Source organism: Lepisma saccharinum, chromosome 29 (genome assembly GCF_977018435.1).
Source record: "Lepisma saccharinum chromosome 29, izLepSacc3.1, whole genome shotgun sequence".
In the NCBI taxonomy this organism is placed as follows: Eukaryota; Metazoa; Arthropoda; class Insecta; order Zygentoma; family Lepismatidae; genus Lepisma; species Lepisma saccharinum.
In genome coordinates, this window is record NC_139257.1 from 47,186,313 (window position 1) to 47,203,874 (window position 17,562).

The 17,562-nt window shown below is 39.6% G+C and overlaps 1 protein-coding gene across 6 annotated transcripts in view; it reads left to right on the top strand.

Annotated features, from left to right (window-relative positions):
* The window catches only part of LOC145981510 (uncharacterized), a 33,571-nt gene extending 19,452 nt beyond the window's left edge, over positions 1-14,119 (top strand). For all 6 annotated transcript variants that reach the window (XM_083114799.1, XM_083114803.1, XM_083114798.1 and 3 more), the window contains 6 exons: positions 573-827; positions 6,199-6,571; positions 8,687-8,897; positions 9,836-9,935; positions 10,807-10,983; positions 13,251-14,119. In XM_083114799.1, coding sequence (XP_082970925.1) covers positions 573-827; positions 6,199-6,571; positions 8,687-8,897; positions 9,836-9,935; positions 10,807-10,983; positions 13,251-14,057 — 1,923 coding nt within the window. In that variant the 3' untranslated portion in view covers positions 14,058-14,119. The remainder of the gene's footprint in view (positions 1-572; positions 828-6,198; positions 6,572-8,686; positions 8,898-9,835; positions 9,936-10,806; positions 10,984-13,250) is intronic.
* The last annotated feature ends 3,443 nt before the right edge of the window (positions 14,120-17,562 follow it).

A 17,562-nucleotide genomic window follows, 5' to 3' on the forward strand; every position in this document is an offset into this window, starting at 1 on the left:
CTCAATAAATCTATTTAATAAACTTATTACTGAATGATCTTTGTCATTATTTCACCGAATTCACAGTGAATGTAGAAATACCCAAGGACAGTAATTGAGAAGAAGCTGCTAAAACTGAAGTGAAAATGCAGAAGATGAATTCTACAATCTAGTGATAGAAAAATTCATAAAGAAGGCGTTAATAATAATAATAATATAATAATAATGCTTTTTTAAATTTCTTGTGACATGTGCTTCCCTTGCTGTAAACATCACGAACTGCGCCTGGTCACCAGATATGTTGTTCATATGACTGACTCATTCTTTACTATTAGAAAGCACACGTAAATATTCTACACATGTACTCAGCAAAAGCCTGCAAAACAGATTCATCTTGAACTTTATTGACTACAGGTTTTAAAGCATATTTATGCACAGTATGGGTATAATTATCAATTTTCATTGTAGAATGTTTCAAGAGAAAAAAAATTCTGTTTTAAGTTAAATGCATAATATTCGAAAAGTATTTCTGAGTTGAAGTCCACATTTTTCACAAAATTATGATGATTTATGAAACATTATTTTTCCTAAAGGCATGTGAGTTACATGGAACAGCAGTTTTGAAGGGATCATATAATCAGTGGAGAATGCAGTGGTTGGGGAAACTTGAAGTCATGCAGAAACATGAAAATGCTGCAGTCTTTTATATGGAAACACTGGCAGGAACCATGTTTACAAAATGGCAACTGTGGGCTCGCAAAGAGAGAGTAAAAAGAGGAAAGAATGAACTCGCTTCTGAATTCAGAAAATGGAAGCTTATGGTGTGTTGTGTTACGTTATGGAAGCAAGTAAGTTATTGTAAATTTAAACTTTCATATTTGCTGTGTTCCTAAACTCACCATCCCTTTCCATGAAAACATTTAGATGAAATTATATAAGGGTAACAGCAGACCTCACCACCATTGAATGATAGTGTGCGCTTTGACATGGCTGGATGCCATGTGGAGTTGCACTGGACTGCAGTAAACATCTTCTCATTCATTTATTTACACCAGTATGGGTATATGTGTCAAATTTCACAATAAAGGCTTTTTTCTTTAAAATTACGTAGCCTTCTTTCATTAAAGTACATGGTGACTTTTGGGACACCCTGTGTGGTGTCAAGTTATCTAAGTAAGTATCCAATTATTGTTGCTAAACTAGATGTAGTGATCATAATAACATGACATAATTTTGTTATATTTCTATTCAGAAGGCTGATGTGTTGTATGTTTCTACTAGTAAGACACACAAAGCAACAGCTATGCCAGAGGCGAAGATATAGTACAAGCAATGCAAGCACTGCTTGCGTTATTCAAATTTCATTTAATGTACTTAATGTTTTTGCCTTATTTAGTTTCCATTGCACTCGATTTTGCGAAAAATTACGGCTACAAACTCCCTCAGCAGCTCTGTAGCAAGCACCAGGCTCAATGCTTGCGGCCACTCTGCGGGAAAATAACACACCCGAAGGAGTCACATGGCAAAGCATGAAGTTCGGGTGGAACCCTGTCCACAACGCTTCTACTACAAAAGCTCTGCTTCCTGAGCTTGTGTGATTCCCGAAAATAGCTGAGCTCAACCGAAACCAGGATACATCTGTGGATACATTGCCAGCAAAAACTAGTAACGAATATTTGTCTTCATGAACATGTAAACAAGATCGTGAATATAATAACAATTCTTAGTCATAAAATAACTAAAAAAAGTTATTAACACTGTTCTAAATTTCATATACAGGGTGTTTCTAAAGGTCGTTTACAACGCTTGGGAGGTGATTCCTCACACGAAAACAAGCAAAAAGTCTAAGTTCCATTTTTACGACAGAGGCTTCGTTTCCGAGATAGGAGCCTCGCAAAAGGTGACAAAGTGAACGTCACACTTAACTGGGACGAATACTATCACAGATAGAGAGGCGGTTCCAAGGGAATCATAAAGGAATCGTATGTGCTCAGTCCGGAAGTCACTATGAAAAGTTCACTGCACGCATGCGCAATGGAGTCCTCAAAGGAATTGGGGATTTCCAGCAACAACAATGCATGGAAAAGGTATTTAACGCAGCAAGAAGGACCGTGACAATGAGAAATGCGTTCAAGACAACACATCCCGACCTCAAACATCAAAACATGACCACCGAACACAAAATCCGAAAAGTTGAGCACGGTTGCATACCCCAGTTACACGCGAGGAATGAACGAATCATGTCATGTGGCATACGAGAGACAGGAGGAGGGAAAGAAAAACACAATATCAGATGATTGCGACAACGTGTATTTTTACACGCGACAACTACGTAATATCCCCCCCCCCACACACACACACAACAAACAACAAATGCTACAATATCTTACGCACAGACAGTCCGTGTCACTGTACACCAACTGAAGATGTCACTTTCACCACACAAAGGGGGTGGGGAGCAATACCAAAAGTGTTCTCACTGGTATTTGCCGAGGGCAATAATCACAGACGGTTTTCAAAATGTCTGCCGTTTACTTCTACGCAGAGATGACAGCGACGAATCAAGGATTGTCGAGTACGAGCAAACAAGCCAGGTGTATCTGCTACCGTCGCGGCGGCGACGTTGATGCGAGCAACGAGGTCCTCAGCTGATGTGACAGGTGTGTCGTATACGAGGGTTTTCATTTCTCCCCAGAAGAAAAAATCGAGAGGGTTGAGATCTGGCGACCTCGGTGGCCAAGGCACAGGCTCATCCCTACCAATGAACCTATTGCGAAACACGTCATGCAGGAAATGTCGTACATTACGATTGAAATGAGCTGGTGCACCATCGTGTTGGTACCACATTTCTTGCCGCAGTGCCAAAGGTACGGTCTCCAACAGTTCAGGCAGAACCTCACTAAGAAATGCATGATACGTGCGACCATTCAGGCGAACAGGGAGAATGTATGGTCCAATTAAATGATCATGTACTATCCCGCACCACACATTCACTGAAAACCTGTGCTGGTGATGGGCCACAAAAAGTGCATGTGGGTTGTCAAAGTCCCATACATGACTGTTTCTACTATTGAAGACATCCATCCTGGTGAAAATGGCTTCATCTGTCCACAATACGTTTGCCCCGAAGTGAGGGTTTGTGTCCAGCTGATGCAACAACCATTGGCAAAACTCCATACGAGGGCGAAAGTCACGAGGTAACAGTTCTTGTACTTTCTGCAGTTTAAAAGGGTGCATTCCTTCATCTGACAACACTCGCCAAACATTCACATGAGACGTGTTTCGTGCCCGAGCGAGCACTTGCGTACTGGTGCCAGGATGTTCTGCGACCGCTGTTAACACATCTTCTGCAAACTGATGTGTGCGTACACTTCGGGGTCTTCCAACTTCTTGTCGCGGTGGTAACACTGACCCTGTTTCACGCAGTCGACTGTCCACTACCTGAAAGAAGGTGTGAGACGGTAAACGTCTATGTGGAAAGCGTTCTCCATAAAGACGCCTTGCCTCACGGCTATTACCACGTGCCTCCCCATACATGAGATGCATGTCTGCTAGCTGCTGGGTCGTATACGCAGCCATCTGTGTAATAGGGAGCTGGAACTGCAAAGTATTGTTTTTGTTTAACACTGGCACACTGCACAAATTGGCCGTATCACCGTACGAACACCACAGACCAATTGTTGCGATACTTGACTTGCCCACTCCACCACGTCAACTTCTTTCAATGCAACATACTAGTACTCTTCAATGCGTATGACAACCTAGAGCGAACTGCTGATCATATCCCAGCACCTGCAACACGATTGGGACGACTGCTGGAGAGAACCAACCCTTCGAGCTCCTCTCGCGGGAAGAGCAGTCATGAAGGTCAAACGTAGACTACGAGAGCCAGACTTGCCTGTGCAGCGCTTCCAAAACTGGTCTCTTTTACGCCACAATGATCGCGTGCGAACACTTTTGGTATTGCTCCCCACCCCCTTTGTGTGGTGAAAGTGACATCTTCAGTTGGTGTACAGTGACACGGACTGTCTGTGCGTAAGATATTGTAGCATTTGTTGTTTGTTGTGTGTGTGTGGGGGGGGGGGGATATTACGTAGTTGTCGCGTGTAAAAATACACGTTGTCGCAATCATCTGATATTGTGTTTTTCTTTCCCTCCTCCTGTCTCTCGTATGCCACATGACATGATTCGTTCATTCCTCGCGTGTAACTGGGGTATGCAACCGTGCTCAACTTTTCGGATTTTGTGTTCGGTGGTCATGTTTTGATGTTTGAGGTCGAGATGTGTTGTCTTGAACGCATTTCTCATTGTCACGGTCCTTCTTGCTGCGTTACATACCTTTTCCATGCATTGTTGTTGCTGGAAATCCCCAATTCCTTTGAGGACTCCATTGCGCATGCGTGCAGTGAACTTTTCATAGTGACTTCCGGACTGAGCACATACGATTCCTTTATGATTCCCTTGGAACCGCCTCTCTATCTGTGATAGTATTCGTCCCAGTTAAGTGTGACGTTCACTTTGTCACCTTTTGCGAGGCTCCTATCTCGGAAACGAAGCCTCTGTCGTAAAAATGGACCTTAGACTTTTTGCTTGTTTTCGTGTGAGGAATCACCTCCCAAGCGTTGTAAACGACCTTTAGAAACACCCTGTATATGTATCATATTATATAACAAATTATTTTAGATTTCGCGAAATGTAAAACGTGTAAAAAATTGATATTCGGAGTTGGGGCGAGATGGCAAAGGGCGAGCGTTTGTGTTTCCAGTCTCCATGGAGGGAGGGAAGATTCGACGAACCTTGGTCTACACCCTGCGTCCAGCTCAAATTACGTCAGAAGTGTTGACCGCTACCAGTGTTTGCAACTGCCAAATTTTTTACACAGTAATTCAAGTTAGCTGTTTCTCAAATTTTACAACTATATTCAATAAATTGACTGCTTTTGAATAGAACTTGGGGTGAAAATAAAGCTATCTGAAAAAGAACTATCTACTGATATTTGTACACAGCACAGAAGTAAATCGTATACATTGTGAACAGAAGAACATGTTTTAAGTTTTATTGTTGTTGTTGAGTTCGTGTTTTAAGTCCACTTTATGCACAATAAAACTAATCGGGACTGGACTTACAGTTTAAAGTGGGTAATAATAAATAAATAAGAAATTCCGTACACCTTTAGTCGTATGCGGAAAGTTCGCATATGTAAGACGTTTACTACCGTATGAATAACGTTACCTGGAATTTTGAAAGTAAATTTGACGTTTGCGGGCCATATGGTTTATTTTTAGCACCGTCACTTTATTATGATATTTTGTCAATTTTGTCAAATCCAGCGAACGGGCCAATGAGGCTATAAACCTCATTATAATACACCCCCCTTCCCCCATTTGGCATGCACTGAAACATCGCTTGCCTCCTTTGTAAGACTACGCTTCGCTACCGAGCTATGCATATGTTGAACCTTAAGTGCCAAGATTATGAGCAGACCACTCAAGGCAGATCTTACTAATATCCTTAGATAGCATCGAGTAGTACAGAAACATTGAGATTGCACACTTATGAACAAAATTTAGAAGCAAGAAATTTAATATTGGAATTGACTCGAGCATCTTACCAGTTCTGATGTGTGCATGTTTGGGTGATATTCACGGATTGGAAATCATTTTTGTCACATCCCTTTCTACACATACAAATAGCTGATACTGTATTCCTCTCATATCAAATGGCAAATACATTATGGAGAAGCAGAATGATTTATTCTTATCCATAGAGAGCTTTTTCTCAGAAAAATAAAACTGCTCCTTCAGAGATTCATTTCAAAGTATATTAATTACACCTTTACTTTCATAAGAAGAATAACAAAATGTAAGATTTGTGCATTTAATTACACACTGTTCATACAAAAACCAGGAAAGTAAAATTATTGGCAATTTAATCAATATATAATAATAAGTTGAAAGTAATTAGAGGATCCTATCTTTAGAATTATACCGAACCTGGCAAGAACAACAATTTTTCCAGAACTTACCATGTAGTACTGTTCTCAAAGAAACAAATTTTCATTGACTTAAAACATATACTGTGTAAAATTATTCACAGAAAATATTTACATAAAATAAAAGTAAATAAACGAATGAGTTCATGCTTCTAGAAGGTGTTCACAGATTTTGTAGTGTAGTGTGATTTAACTTGTCAGATTTATGTAAGAACATTACTCTACAGTACGTTCCAGAAAGAAAACGGGAAGAACACTTATTAATGGAAGCAAGAAGAAAACTTGAACTCTCCCTGCAAAGAAGAGCATTTCAGTTATGGATCAAGTATCACCATTCATGGACTGTCGTAAAGGATCGACTGAGAGTTCTTCGCCAAAGGCAAGAGCTGCTGTGTCTTAGCCGAGCATTGTGCAAATGGAAAGTGTACATTGATTGTGTGCATATTAAGGCACGGAAAATACAAGAAGCCAGAAATCACTTCCGAGAAAGATTGTTAACATATTACTTTATATGCTGGAAAATGTACATCATGAACAGAAAGGAAAAGGTGCATAGGAAGAATTCCATTATGGAACACGGAAATCAGAAGTTGAGGAAAGGTATGCAAGGTTATGAAGATAATGATATTCTAGGGATGGACTGATTCAAAACTTTTTTTCCTGGTACCACTATAATGTATGGTGTCCACAAATTTGTTTGTTTGTTGATTTGGTGTTTTAAGTTCACTTTATGCACAGTAAGGATAATCGGGACTGGACCTACAGTTTAAAGTGGAATCCGAACCACAATGTGCCTCCACCAGGTATCAAACCCGGGACCCCTTGATTACAAGGTGACGATGCTACCACTGTGCCATCAGGGAGGCCCTATTGGATGATTTTATAATACTAGAGTTTCACTAATACTGAAGAGACAAGACATGATATTACCACCACATGAAAGAGGGATGTTCGAAGTTTTGTATCCGCATTCGACATGGTAGATGTCCAGGCAGTACTCCCATTCTCGTCAAACCCTCTCAAGCAGTGTTGATGCATGTTTGCAATTCTGACAGTGTCTGTGGAAGTTAGGGAATGTAAACATTGTCTTTGATGAATCCCCACAGTAAGAAATCGCTCAGTGTGAGGTCCAGTGAGAAAGTTTGGTGAGAATGAGAGGTACTGCCTGGACATCTGCCGTGCCACATGTTGGGATCATATCAAATGCATTTAAGGTTTGTGTAAAACTTCAAATATTCCTCTTTAAAGTGATTCTAATATCATGTATTTCTGTCCATTACTGGTGAAAATATAGTCTTACAAAATCGACCAATAATTTGTGGACACACTGTATTTATTGACATAACCTATACACTACTGAGCCACTATAACATTGTGTTGCTTATGTATACAAATGGGTTGCAACATGTAGAAAAGTTTTTTTTTAATATATTTATTATACAGTCCATCACAAAAAATAGCACCACTTAATAATTATGTACACATTTATCGTGATTTAATAAAAATCATGATTTTTATCCACCCTGTAGGCAACCATGGCTCTACCCTTGCTCTTGTCCAGTTCACATGCTCGGAACAAAATAAATTGTTTTCTATATCCTCCAGTTGCTGGAAGATTAGATAATTCATAGCAGATCACAAATGCAGGGGTACTATTTTTTTGTGATGCACTGTATTCAGATAGTACGTCTTTCTACAAGAGATTCATTTTGATGTAGGTACACAAAGCAGCATTTGACTTCTTAATGCTGGACTCATATTTATACTGCCAGGTTTCCTACTTCTACACAATAGGAAACCCTGTGACATATCTATTACTGAAGCTCCTAAAATTGAAAACAAATTGTACTAATATGGTCAATTACTATTTTGGTGTGCTACAACTATCACATATGAAGGTTGTCTAAAAAGAATCAGATTTTTTTTATTGCAGGGGTGGCAACACTACACAAAGTGGTAGATCAAGTCTTCACACATGTGCATGTGATTGAATTTTGACAAGCTGGTGTGTGAGATGATGTCTGTGCTTGTCACATTTTCACTTGAGCGAAAATGACAGAACATGTGTGGAACAGCACAAATTTTGCAGCCATTTTGGGCATGCTCATTATTCCTCTATTCTGGATACCAAGATAAACAAGGTAAAAAGTTCCATGTACTCATTGCACTGTGCCACGAAGGAACATAGAGCCCCATACATTCATGATCTTGGCTTCCCATTTTGGGAGGGTGAGGGGTTGATGTGATCAGTACCAAGATCTGGCAGCCCTTATCCCCCAAGGTACTCATTTATTAGAAGCTGGGTCAACCCTGGATCTGTTTCATGGAGGGACAAGGTCAGAAAAAATCCAACCTTTGATCACCCAGGGAATTGAACCTGAACCTCCTCTATGAGTCACACTCCCTACCGACTGATGACGCCAATGTTGTCAGTAATTTCCATGACCCATCAAATGGCAATCTTCCAAAAGTCCACATTTTCTCGTTACTGAAAGACTAGAATTTTGTGAATGTCTCCAAGCTTCTGGCAAAACTTATGCACAATCACTGCAAACACACTACATTTCACACCCTGGCTGCCTAAGAAGGACTGACGCACTCAGTGAGCCTGCCAAAATTCAAGCAAGCACATGAATGTTTTCCTGCAGCAATGTGTGCAGTGTTATTTAAGTATTTTTTGTTTATTGTAATAACACCATGCTCTTTCTTCTGTAGGGCAATTAAAAACAGGATTTAATTTGTGGCGCCAAAAGTGCAATGAAATAAAAAATGAAAAGATGCTTCATATTTGCATGAAAAGGCACTTCTATGCTGCTGTAAAGAAACAATACTTTAACCACTGGTATGAATATCACCAGCAGCAAGCGAAAAAAAGGATGCTTCAGCAGACCGAGATAAAATATAAAGCTTGTTATTGCACACAGAGGTAACATAGCTTTCTTATAACCATTAATAGATTTGCTATAATTAATTAGCATGATTATATTGCATAAAATAATTCCTTGTTTCCTCAAGCAGAACATTTTGAAAAGTAAAATTACTAGGGCTGAACCACTTCGAACCAATATCATTACTCTCACCGATACCAATACTGATGCTTGAAAAGTGTAATAATTAAAAGTTGTTCAAAATGTTGATTAATATTAGTGTGTAAGCATTCCACTCTAATTAAAGCATCTATTTACCAGAATTTTTGCTTTAAAATAGACAAAAATTACACCGGAAAATTAAATAACATGTTATGTTATCACAAAATTCAGTGTTTTCTCACAAAACTGGTGCAAAATGTCAAGAAACTTCTAATTTTGCATAATTTACAGGAAAATTAGACTCAGCAAAAGAGTTGTGTGGTAGTTTTGTGGAACCCATGAAAGACCAAAATGCCGGAATAGTATCGGCCGGTATTGGTAAATGTATTCCAACCGATTCTTTCCAATACTGTTGCTTGTGTTATCCACCGATCATCGGTATTGGCTCAGCCCTAAAAAATACTCTACACTTCAAAATGTTATCACATGTTCTTTCTTGCAGACTATCTTTGCTGACAGTTGTAACTGCATTAATATGCATAGCATCAAATTTTTGCATTGGTTCCCAATACTAAAATACTTTCCTATATACAAGATTTGAATCATGTTGATAGAATGTGTAACTTAATTCCTGCAAGTGACTTATCAAAGCCAAAATATTCCCTTCCATTTTCACAACTTTTCATTAAGTTCTAACATATCCTCCATGTGTATGTTATTGCATATACATTTAAATACATTTATAAAACAAATTAATTGTGGGAAATTAAACAGGAAAGAACTTGCTATATTTGACATTTTATTTAAGATTATTTTTTCCTATTATTGTCTTCAGGTGGTTCAAAATGTGGAGAGTGAGCTACTACCAAAAACTGAATGAAAATAATAAAATTACAGTTGCTTTGATATACTGGAGCCATAAGCTTGAAAAGAAGGTGAGTTAACTTGCAGCATTGATACATACTGGTGTGACATGTTTTTAGTTTACATCCTAGACCTTTCATAATGAAAACTTTTTGAAAGAGTTTTGTGTAAATACTTTATCGCACGGAAATAACTTCTGAAATGTAATTATTGTAAAGAGCATCTACAGGATTACACAACACAGCAGGACATTAAAGAGCTGAAAAGAGACTGTGAACATTTTGGGGATTTTCTAACAATTAGCAGGACTAAATGCATGGTAGCTCACCTTTTACATCTGTAGACAGAAACTAACAAAGCTGGAAGAGGTATTCTAGATTGTAGGCATTGCATACCTGTACCATTGCCACATGTATCATCCAATGCCATGCCTTCTTTTCTATACCTATTTTTGAGCCTAGCTTGCTATGATGCCCAGGTCCCAGGTTCAAATTCCAGCATGGGCATAGGTGTTATTTCTAAGTGTCCTTTCATGAATTTCATCATATCATCACCCATACTCATCATTTCAATTAGCCAAGTGTTGCAGAAATGCAACGTAAATAACAAATCAATACCTTTTTTTTATGGTTACAGGCCACAAAAAATCAGTAGTCATTGTTGTTTACAGATATCTTGTAGTGACTACAAGATCATCAACATATGCTGTTTCTGTCAACCAGATGTGATCACTGACAACGGGGATGAGTATCCATGAAACATCAATAATCTCTGCTTTTATTTTTTGTGATGCAAGATGTGTTGATGTGTATATTTGATTACATGCACATGTACACATGGGAAAACAAGCACCAAAAACTCTGATGTGATTATTACATTGTAGAAGTTATGTCAGGCCCATGGGAAAACATGCTAATACCTCTTACAATTAACATTTCATAGTTATTCAAGCGGTGGCAGTTACACACTGAAGTACAGTTGTGTAAGAAGCAGAGGTTCCTGGAGACCAAAGAATACCATCAACATTTGTTGCTGAATCTTGGCTCAAGTGAGTGGATAGTGAAGGCAAATGTACTCTCTACAATGCACAGGACCACAGCAACCAACATTGCTCTGCAGGTAAAATATTTTAATAATGCATATTTTTAACCTTGAGCCAATATAATTATATGTACACGAGGGAAAGTTATTAAATGACAGGTTGAAAAGTAAGCATAACAGAAACTCTTATCTAGGGACACCAAATGGCTCTGTTGCAAACACCCTAAGTGGGCATAGTGGCGATCGAGCAGTATGCATCCGTGCAGTACCTCATACAACATGGCCACTCCACTGTCGACATTGTCACATGTAGCGTGGAAGAAAACATTATTTGCTTTTGTAGTCTGAGGTCTGCAGTCTGAAACCTACAGAATTAAAGTTCAGGACAGAGACAGTTGTTTAAGTCAGGGGTAGAGTGTACGAATGGGTGGAAATAGAAAGATGCAAGTGAACAACACTGAAGTGGGAGGACAGTTAGCGTGTCAACTAAGACAGAGAAACAGCAGTTCGAGCATGAATCTCTGATTTAGGATGCCAGTGAACCTAAATTGGTGCACTTCCATGGAAAGAATCAAACTGTGACTAGTGCATGATACAGTGACATGCTAGTAAACCAGTTGAAGCCCACGATATGATTGAAATGCTGGAGAATTCTCTCAAAAGGGGTAGTGTTCCTTAATTTGGGTGTGTACACAGTGGATACACTATATGCTCTGAAATTTGAAGTTTTGAAACATCCACCATACGTCGGACTTTCACTTGCTTAGATCTTTGAAAGCACATTTGCAGGTTCAGAAGTTTGAAGATGACAATGAGGTAATGGAGGCTGTGCAAAATTCGTTAATGTCCCACCAAAAAGCTTTTTTTCTGCAGGGCATCCATAACCTTGTGGACCGGTGGGGCAAGTGTGTTGTGAAGACTACGTTGAAAAGTAAGACACAAACAATATCTGTAAGTACTCAAGTTATAAATAAAATTCCTGTTATTTAATGGTCTTCCCTCATACAATTGTAATTGAGTAACAATTGTGACAGTTTTGTTCTAGGCTCTGGAAACTGTCTCATCCCCATTAGGGGCATTGTTACTTCTTCATGTTAATCAGAATGATGAGATTGGAGGATCGTAATGGCATCGATTGAGTAGTGGAAGCATCACTTTGGCATAATCATCTGTAGCCATGCTGCTATTTGTTATTTCACCCAAAGTTTTGTTTCAAAATGGAGAAACGTGTAGGGGGTATTATTCCAGTTTCCAGCACTGCAATAAGAATTCCTTCTTGCTTGTGCTATGTGACTTGAACATTGTTTTAAGTTTTTTCTCTTGTTTATGTTATGCGCAGTGGCGTGGCGTGACCTTTTCAAAAGTGTTACCGGTCGCGGTCATCAGACGTTATCATCTCCACCCTACCCCCCCCCCCCCCCAAAGCATGCCTTTGATCTGGATTTTTGTTCTCTTTTTTTTTTTTTTGCAATCCGCTCAATGATTTATTTAGCCGCAATCACTCCTAGAAAGAACTACCACTCATGAGAGAGTTACCACGAAAATCCATTGAATAGTAGTCGAGCCTTGTCAACAATCTCTGTATCGTTGCAAAGAGGTGGAAAGGGGTAGAAGAACCACACATTCGGGTCAGTTTGACATTTCTGCGTTGAGCAGACGACAGAATTCCCCTCCTCCAGCGGTGGAAGGGAAGTCCTGTTCCCAACTTACTTTTTTTGGAGCAAGGTTTGCCCAAATCACAAATCGCATCAAGTACTCATCTTTTCGTCTATTACGTCAACGGTCTCAGTTGTAGTTAAATCCAGCTTTGACTTTGCAGTGTAGCTCTTGTTGCTTCAGAGAAATAGTATCCCCATTTTAGGCGGGATTTAGCTCTTTTCTGGAAATCTAATGTGACAACACTTGCTGATCCGGTAGGCTGCAGCAGCAACAGGGCCCCTAAACAGGCATATGAATAACCCCGTAGCAAACTTGCCTTCTCAAGTCTTTCTCCGCTGTTCCCTTGCATCGGCACCCTTTCCTCCTGTTGCCTCTTAGGGGTAGCGGAACGGCCTGTCTCTTCGCTTTTGTCGGCCTTCAGAAAAAATGTCCTCTGCAATATACACTCAACTCGGTCAACTTATTTTACAATGTTGTTATTTTATTAAGGAAAAAATAATAATTTCTTTACATTTTTTTGCTACCTGCGGTAACACCGGTTACACGCCTCTGGTTATGTGACTTCAAAATAACGTTTTCCTACTATAGCTCATATATTTGTGGGTCAATGTTTTCATAATGTTTTGACTTATATGTTACTTATTGAAATACAATGAATTATAGTATCTTCTTAATTCCTTCTTCAGTCTGCTGTCCATGAATTGAACTTGGAACAGAAGTATTGGCAGAAATGGAGAACCCAAGTTCAGAGAAAAACTTTCACTGGAACTGAAGATGCACTACAACTTGTAATTTCAAATACAAAATGTTTCACTGACATATCACCTTCTAGTAGGAATTGCAAGAAAACTTTCATAACTACTGATGAAAATGATAGGATAGGAAAGGCTTATGATGTCACAAGAATATCAAACATGAAGAGAGATGCACCTAGAATACCCAATTTCTTGTTACATGGTTTGAAACAAAAGCCTATTTCAAGATCTAGTTCTGCAGAAGCGAACTCACATCACTGCACAAGAAATATGCTCAATGATGCATGGGAACAAGATGGAAGCCTTAGACTTCCATTTGAAATTAACAAGAACTCAGGTTGTAGTCTATGTGGAAAGTTTTCATCATTAAGTTGCATGCATAGTGCCAACTTGCAGCCGGGAGAAACACATGTAACTGGTTCTGTACCTGAAAATCTTACAAAGACTTTAATGGGTACACATCAGAAAGTTAGAGATCAGAAGATGGAATTCTATAACTCGAGGGAAAAGAAACTTGAAAGCAGTACAAACATGCTATCAACTAATAAAGGCCACATTTTAAAGAAGTGTAACATTCAGCATGGATTGACACCAAGGAAAAATATTTCGCCTGTAATGCTTCTTCCTCCTTTGTATTTCCAACAAGGGCTTTCTCAACATGAGAACGAGTTACCAATTGAGCGTATGTCAAATGTTGAAAGCCAAGTTCAACTCTTGCCTCCTGAAGCTTTCATATAACTGTCACTGATCTTTGGTACAAATATTTTTATGTTTTCCAAGCCTGTAGTGTTAATAAGAATTGTACAATTATAAAAAATAATAAACCTTTCAATCTAAAATATATATTTTTTTTAACGTAAATAACATTTCATGTGTATTTAGAAAAGTAAAGAAATCGTTTGATATTTCATACTTATTGTCAATTGTCATTTTGAACAAAATTTCTACTGTAGTATAAAATCTGATATACTGGAAGGGGTTTCAATATAAATGTATATATTCTTGATAAGCACTATTGCAACAGAATAGTTAGTTCGGATCTGAACATCCCTTTATTACAAAAATACATTTTTTCGTCTTAATTTGCTTGAAGTCCCCTTCCTGTGATGTCAAGGAACTCCCAAATCCTTCACTTTATACTGTTATTTCCTTTCCATATCCCTGGAACAACAAAAATTCCATTTACATTCCTTACAATTTTATAAATTCATCAATTTAAAAATACCACAACAGCTTTCACTGAGCATTGTTCAAGCTACCAGCATATACAGTAAAATAACTAATAGTATACACAGTGCAGTCCATAAGTTCCCGGACTAAGGCAATAACAAATTCAAAAGCGTACGAGTTTTAACTGTTTATTTACTCAAAATAGGATCCATTTGATGCGATACATTGCTCAGCATGAATTTTCAATCTCTTCATGGCCTCAGAAAAGTCTTCTTTCGGAAGTGTCTTGAGTTTGTCGGTCACATCCTTCTGGATCCCCTCAATTGAGTCGAATCTTGAACCCTTCAGGTGCATTTTCAGTTTTCAGAAGAGGAAATAGTCCAGAGGTGACAAATCTGGTGAATAAGGTGGATAGCACACCGTGGAGACTTGGTTTTCAGCGAGGAACTGGTGATTTATTGCTGCCAAATGAGCCGGAGCGTTGTTGTGCAGCAGGAAAAAACCACAAGAGGTGAAGAGGTCCGGGCAAACTTGTTGGATTCGAGCTAGCAAGCGTTTTAACACTTCCCGATAGAATTCCTTATTTACTGTTCTACTTGGAGACACAAATTCTTTGTGAATGACACCACTGTTATCGAAAAACACGATGAACATCGTCTTCACCCTTGATTTTTGGAAGTGCAGTTTTTTCGGTCTTGGGGATATTTTACCGACCCATTCGGAACTCTGACATTTTGTTTGAGGATCGTAGGCAAAACACCAAGTCTATCACCAGTAATAATCTTGTCTAAAAAGTTCCCGTCATGGTCAATCATGGATAACAAGTTTTGACAAGACTCAACTCGATCGTCCATTTGCTCCCATGTCAGAACATGTGGGACAAACCTTGAACACAGCTTCCGCTTGTTCAAATCTTCATGCAAGATCCGCCAAACCAGTTTTGGGGATGTTTAGCGTTTCTTCTATCATCTGAGACATCACTTTCCGATCCTCTTTAATCAAGTTAGCAACAGCTGCGTTCGTCGTCCTTCACTGTCTCCCGGCCCTCACGAAAATGTTTGAGTTGTCAAAAACGGTTGTCTGACTCACCGTACACCTTCTGAATCAGTTCCAATGGCTTTGTTGCTGATTATTCAGATTTGCAGCAAAATTTAATTACTACCCGCTGGTCCATCTCCTGAGTCTGATACACACGTAAAACACCAGATTATATCAGACGTCCACACTCTTCAACAACAATGGCTAGACTAATGCCTCTCAGCATGGCTGTTCGAAAGGGTTCAAACTACGTAGTACAACAGTCGTCCACTAGATGGGGTTAATGGGAAGGCTGCAAAAAAATCAATACGGGAACTTATGGACTGCACTGTGTATGTATCTTAGCCAGAAGGCTGGCTCCTTAATAAATCTAACAGGGGCGTACCCTCCCCCCCCCCCAGCCTACAGGTGCAACAAACCAAAGTGTAAGACCTGGCCCATATTCATTACCCTCCCATGCTGTTGAATTCACCTGCCACTCCTCCAACTTCATATACACTGTTATCTATTACTTCTTTCTGGTGACACTGCTGAACTGACACAATCTTCACTATTCTGTGCTTCTACTGTGAACATGTGGGGAGGCCACAAATTATTGAACTACTGTTTCTACTTGTGGTAAGTGTTTACTGTCTCCTACCTTACATATTTTTGTGATATATATAGTGGATAAAAGGAAGGAGGGCCACAAGGGCTACATAACAAGTAAAAAAAGGAAAGAGGAAACACTCACCACACACTAGAAAAACTCAAATTTTCATGGCTGCAATCTGCATTGAGAAGAAAAGGTAAAAACGGAAGTTCGAACATTGCCAGATCTGGATCGAAGATGTAGAAGTATGGAGAAAAAACTCTTCTTTTACCGAGCTTATCAAAAACTGAGTGGAGGGGTGGAGAAGGGGTCGGAAATGGGTTTGGTGGAAAGTTATTGGGTGGCCTTACTCAGGCCAGAGTGGGTTTCATTTCACTCAAGGCTCAAATGTAGGCCCTCTCCCATCTTTTGCATACTGAGGTGTTGGCAGATTAGGGTAACAGGTGGATGATCACTACCCAGAAGCAGTCATTCTGATGGTTTGAAAAACTTCAAATTTTCGTTACGGCGTGTCACATCTTAAGGAGTAGAAAAAAAGACTTGTGAAGTGAGCCACACAGTGCGATAGCGTGGCCTGCAGTGTTGTCAGGTCCAAAAAGAAAATTAAACAGTGTCACACAAACAAATCATGTTGTTCCTTCACCAGACTGTCAAAAACTGTGAGTGGTGAAAGGTGTAGGGGGAGGTAAAGGGTGTTGCTGAAAGTGAGGGGTGCCAGGGGATGTGGTTGCACTCATGACTGATATGTAGTGGTTGGTGTGAATAGCAACAGTAAAGTCCGGGTTTTGGATGGAGGAGCGATAGTTGTTAATGCGGAGGTTCAGGGCTGTGGATGTTTCTCCAGGTAGAAGCTCCCACAGATATTGCAGGTGAGGCTATAAATTAGGTTAGAGCTGTAGCAGGTTCCTTTGGGATAGAGGGTGAATTTGCCAGTGGTAGTGTGGATCTGGAGGGTGCGGGAAGTGACAAATATGGGGCAGGTTTTGCACCTGGGCAGTTGCATTTGCGGTTGGGGGCGAGTTGATTGTGAGTAGGTGGATTGTGGTGGACAAGGATGTTTTGGAGATTGGGAGAGTGTTTGAAAACCCTATGGGTTAATCCACTGAAAGTTAATCCACGCAAAGAGGGGCATAACTTCTGTCAGTTGTATCTGAACCATCCAACCATGCATATCCCAGCATGTTGAGGAGATCGACAGTGTTTCCAACCTTGGAACATCTGAAAGCCATTTATGCATGGCAAGTATAATGTGATGTTTTGCAGAGCATACATTTTTAGAGATTTCTTTGAAATACATACATTTTTGGAGATTTCTCTGAATGATATATATTTACTTGCTTTCATAAGCATTTTGAATGGCTGCGGTGGCTCAGTCGGTAACGCGTCTGACTACCATGCTAAAGGTCCCAGGTTCGATCCCCGGCTCGTTCAAATCCGGGAACT